Here is a 4,880-nt window from a genome sequence, read left to right on the forward strand (position 1 = left end):
TCCAATTGCTCAATTAACGGAAATTCAAAGAGATATGCTAAATCGCAACAACAATCAATGCCGAAACCTTCAACACAAAAACCTGAAACGAACAAAACTTACTTACCAGAAGTTCAACAACGCACACTCGAGTTCTAGATGATGAGAGAAGCGTTAGGCGTCTCTTAACCTTCCCCTAAGCTTTCGTAACCACGAGCAAACAAAGCAAAACAAAGCCGATCAACACCCTCACTTCGGGATTTCAAAAAAATCGCAATTCATACATAACAGCCAAAATTACAACGATTAAATGTTACCTTTAAGCACTGAAACAACTAACAATACGATACAATTCAATGATTAACCCAACAGAACGTTATGCGAAGAGAAATTCAAGAACAATGCCAAAAGAAAGAAGAAAAGGAAAATGAAAAATAAAAATAAAAAGAAACAATGAGGGAGGAGTTATCGTATAAGAGAATTCATTTAAAATTATTTACGGAGAAGTGCAAAAATAATATTCCTTAGTACACACATAAAGATTCAAACACAGGACCACTAATATAAATAGATGCTTAATCATTGAACCAACAGACTCATTCTTAGGGCCTCAACGCACAGAATCTAACTTAAGTGATACATGCAAGTCTAAAAGTTAAATTAAAGAATACACAAAACTTCAAAAGATGCAACTCGAAGCTCAAATCTTCAGTGAGCAACCAGAATACATTACCACAGAAACACTCACATTTCCATTAACACAACCTACAAAGAAAACTCACATTTTTTGGATATTGCAAGCTAAATACATCAAAATGCAGAAGAATTTAGAGAAAATATATATTATATCCTGTTAAATAGGTATTTATATCTAACACTTATCCAAATCTATTGCGTAAAATTGTAGTCTTCAATCATCTCTCAGCAGTGAATGATTCAATGTTTTAAAAAGCTGAACTGATGGTTGGATCTAACAATTTAAAATTTTGGATTGGTGATTAAACTAATTAAATACCATTTTTTGGTTCGACTGATAATAATAATTAAATAAATAATTTTAAAATCATAAAAATTTAAAAATTGGTTCAGTCTCTCGCTTTTTTGTTTTGGTTTTCAGTTTTTTATTAGTTCACATAAACTGTTTTATACCTGATTTTAAGTCATTGATCAAATCGATCGAGTCACTGGTTCTATTTCAACTTGTCAACCCGTTTGGTTTTTGACGTCATTAATTGGATCCGTTAACTACAACTAATAAATAAAAGACCAAGCCTGAGGTCGGCATGCAAATCATTACTATTCACTACCATGGATATAAACCAATGGGTCACTTTCAGTTCAACATCAAGGAAAGACGACAACAGCTACCAGTTTACTAGGCACCATATAAACAAATAACAGTAAGCTTTTGACATCATCTGAAAATTGCAGTCTTGTTAGCATTGTTTTCTTCCTTTTATCCATTCCATCAAAGAACAAAAGGTACCAGCAAACCTCTCAGAAGATACAGACCAAATGATTGATAAATCTTATGAGGAAACAGTGGTTTCTTTTTGATGTTTACAATGGAAGAATCATTTCCATTGGAGTATCGTCGACAGCTACAACGCCAAGGCTGTCAAGTGTCACCATAAATTCCAAGGTATCTTCTTATTGAACTGTCTTTTTTGAATAAACCAGGCATAGTCAAGGACATGGAAGAATAATTTATCTGAGAGATAAATCTCGGACTGTATCACTTATAGTCAATATATATATATATATATATGCAAACTTAAGCGATAAAGTTCAATACCAATTTGGTCAACTTTTTTGTATTTGGCCCTGGAATATTGGCTCAGGTGATTGAAAATGGAGCTCAGCATCTTGTTGATCATGTTACTCCTTTTCATATTTCTATCCTCTGCTTTCTGCTTAATCCGTATAGGGACTTCACCAAAAGCAATGGAGGGTATCCCTGGTAGCATGGGTTGGCCTATTATAGGTGAAAGTTTATCATTTCTGTCAGACTTTTCAAGCCCATCTGGTATTTTCAGTTTTATGAACAAGAGACAACAGAGGTAATGAATCAAAGTTTTTGGGATTTCACCAAATTCATTGTTCTTTATGTTTTGATTATCTTACTCTGGGTGTGAGTGTGCATCCAACATGGATATGTTCAATTTTTTTTCATGATTTTCATGTTTCGAAAGGTCTTAAATGATATTATCCCACATGCATGTCCAGATAAGTGTTAAACTCGGATGTCAGACGGATATATTTTAAGATTAATATCTCTTTATATACGCATATATATTTTCCAACAGATATGGAAAAGTGTTCAAGAGCTTTGTTTTGGGGAGATACACTGTGTTCATGACTGGCAGAGAAGCAAGCAAAATCTTGTTGTCAGGGAAAGATGGGATGGTGAGCTTAAACCTTTTCTACACAGGCCAACAAGTTTTGGGTCCCAACAGTTTGCTTCAAACCGATGGTGAAGCTCACAAGAGGCTTAGACGCCTTATTGCCGAACCACTTTCCATTGATGGTTTGAAAAAATACTTCCATTTTATCAACACTCAGGCAATTGAAACACTAGACCAATGGACTGGTAAAAGAGTATTAGTCCTTGAAGAGGCTTCTTCAGTTGAGTTTTCCTTTTCAGTTTTGCAAAAACCAGTTTGTTCTTTTTTTAAATGTTAAACTTTTATCTGGAAATTTTGAACTGATTCCTTCCTGATTTGCAGTTCACTCTCAAAGTAATTGGCAACATGATAATGAGCCTTGAACCTAGTGGTGAGGAACAGGAAAGGTTTAGAGCCAATTTCAAAATCATTTCTTCCTCATTTGCTTCCATGCCTTTCAAAATCCCAGGAACTGCTTTTCATCGTGGTATTAAGGTAAACTTTTGTTTGGTTTATAAATTATCCGAACTCTGGGTAAGTGTCAGATATGTGTATGCATCCATTAAAGTCTGTAACTTACAAGCTCAGCTTATGACATGACATATGGTCTATGTTTGAAGGATCATACTCCATGTCAATGCTTGAATATGCGTCAAACGCGGATATTTTAAGACATTACGAAGGAGGCATTGCATTGCATAGCTTGAATATAAACAGAATCCTTGATATTTTCTCTGATACAATTTTCTATTTATTTTCAGGCCAGGGATAGTATGTATGCCATGATAGATTCAATCATAGCAAAGAGGAGAAATGGGGAAGTGATACAACAAGATTTCCTAGAATCCCTAATTATTAAACACAGCAAGGGAACAAATACAATAGACAATGAAGATAATAAACTCACTGATCAACAAATGAAGGACAATATATTAACTCTACTAGTTGCAGGCCACGACACCACGACCGCAGCTCTTACATGGCTCGTCAAATTCCTTGGAGAAAACCCAGCAGTTTTGGAACAGCTTCGAGTAAAACGCTTATTCGATCTTCTTCTTCAAGTTCTTATTTGAATGTTTCAAGTCTAAGACTACACTATTACTTTGCAGGAGGAACATCTGCAAATTCAAGCAAATAGAAAGGATGGAACCAATCTTACATGGTCTGAAGTTAATAATATGCCTTACACCAACAAAGTAAGCTTAAATGCTTATATATATATATATCAACTTATTGAAGACTCATTGTGGACTAAAACTTCTTCACAACAAATTCAGGTGATTAGTGAAACTCTAAGAAGGGCCACAATTTTACCATGGTATTCAAGGAAAGCTGCTCAGGACTTTGAGATTGATGGTATATTAGTATATGACTGTTCCATGTGAACAAATATTTTCTGATATTTCCTCCAGAAATGCAGATTGAAAATGACTTCTTTTACTTGATTTTCAAGGCTATAATATCAAGAAAGGTTGGTCCATTAACCTGGATGTTGTTTCCATCCACCATGATCCTGAAACTTTCCCTGACCCTGAAAAGTTTGATCCTTCCAGATTTGATGTAAGCAATCAGCAGGAGAATTTTCATTTCTTCTACAAGGCATATACTTGAATAAATCTATGCAATCCTAATTGCAGGCACCATTAAAGACTTTCAGTTATCTGGGATTTGGCAGTGGACCACGAATGTGCCCCGGAATGAACCTGGCTAAACTGGAAATCTGCATCTTCATCCATAATCTTGTTTGCAAATACAAGTAAGATGATAGAATGCTTAAATCATAGAACTGTAATAATTTTAAATGCCTAAATAAGTGATTTGAGAAAGAACTCATAGTTTGATAACCATAATTATCCATGTTGTTAATGGAAGAGTTGTCACTGAATTATGTAACAATGTAATCTCTATCACAGGTGGAGAGCTCTGGAGAAAGATGATTCTGTACAGCCAACACTTGTTCGTATGCCGAAGAACAAGTATCCCATTATGGTTGAGCCACTGTGAAACTTTTCATTCCAAAATCAAGAAAAAAGCAGGAGAAAGAAATGTTGCAGCATGACTGCTTGAATTGAAGAACAGGATATGTATCACATGTGCATACACAAGAAGATCAAAATGAAAAGGAAATAATGTTTTGTATCAAAATTTTGCTCAACTTTCAAGTATCTCTATCTTGTTGTCATATAACAAAGTTTATTAGTAAAGAAAAGCCCTTGGCAAATAGACAAAAAATTCATGATAATATTCTAGTTCAGACACATTCATCCAATGGGTTAAAAATGGCAAATTATTAGACAGGACATGCCTGAAATTCAACTCAAGACTTGTAGTGAATAGTGGCAGATTGAGGGCAAGGATAAGAAAGTTGTCACCCTAACAGACTTTGAAGTTCTTTACCACACAAGGTTCATGTAATCACTGTTAACTATGTGATATTCAACGGATCTGATATTCAAATCCTAACATCTAGACAACGACCTTTTATACTAGAATATTTGAGTGGAATGGAATTTTTCT

The 4,880-nt window shown here is 34.7% G+C and overlaps 1 protein-coding gene across 2 annotated transcripts; it reads left to right on the forward strand.

Annotated features, from left to right (window-relative positions):
- The first annotated feature begins 1,363 nt into the window (after positions 1-1,363).
- LOC107951628 (abscisic acid 8'-hydroxylase 3) lies at positions 1,364-4,634 on the forward strand. 2 transcript variants are annotated; one of them, XM_016886740.2, is made up of 10 exons: positions 1,364-1,621; positions 1,821-2,039; positions 2,286-2,604; positions 2,706-2,858; positions 3,125-3,394; positions 3,473-3,559; positions 3,641-3,719; positions 3,817-3,923; positions 4,001-4,119; positions 4,277-4,634. In XM_016886740.2, the coding sequence occupies exons 2-10, from the start codon at positions 1,831-1,833 to the stop codon at positions 4,365-4,367; spliced, it is 1,434 nt and encodes a 477-aa protein (XP_016742229.1). In that variant the 5' UTR covers positions 1,364-1,621; positions 1,821-1,830; the 3' UTR covers positions 4,368-4,634. The 2 variants fall into 2 exon arrangements, with proteins under 2 accessions (XP_016742229.1, XP_016742230.1); XM_016886741.2 differs by having other exon boundaries at positions 1,367-1,621; positions 1,907-2,039; positions 4,277-4,632.
- The last annotated feature ends 246 nt before the right edge of the window (positions 4,635-4,880 follow it).

This window comes from Gossypium hirsutum, chromosome A02 (genome assembly GCF_007990345.1).
Source record: "Gossypium hirsutum isolate 1008001.06 chromosome A02, Gossypium_hirsutum_v2.1, whole genome shotgun sequence".
NCBI classification, from domain to species: Eukaryota; Viridiplantae; Streptophyta; class Magnoliopsida; order Malvales; family Malvaceae; genus Gossypium; species Gossypium hirsutum.

Bases quoted from the DNA above. Each gene is read 5' to 3' on its own strand.
- LOC107951628 (XM_016886740.2), top strand. From the start codon at position 1,831: ATGGAGCTCAGCATCTTGTTGATCATGTTACTCCTTTTCATATTTCTA. The intron at 2,605-2,705 runs GTTGAGTTTTCC...CCTGATTTGCAG, and splicing joins TCCTTGAAGAGGCTTCTTCA to TTCACTCTCAAAGTAATTGG. The intron at 3,560-3,640 runs GTAAGCTTAAAT...CAACAAATTCAG, and splicing joins ATATGCCTTACACCAACAAA to GTGATTAGTGAAACTCTAAG.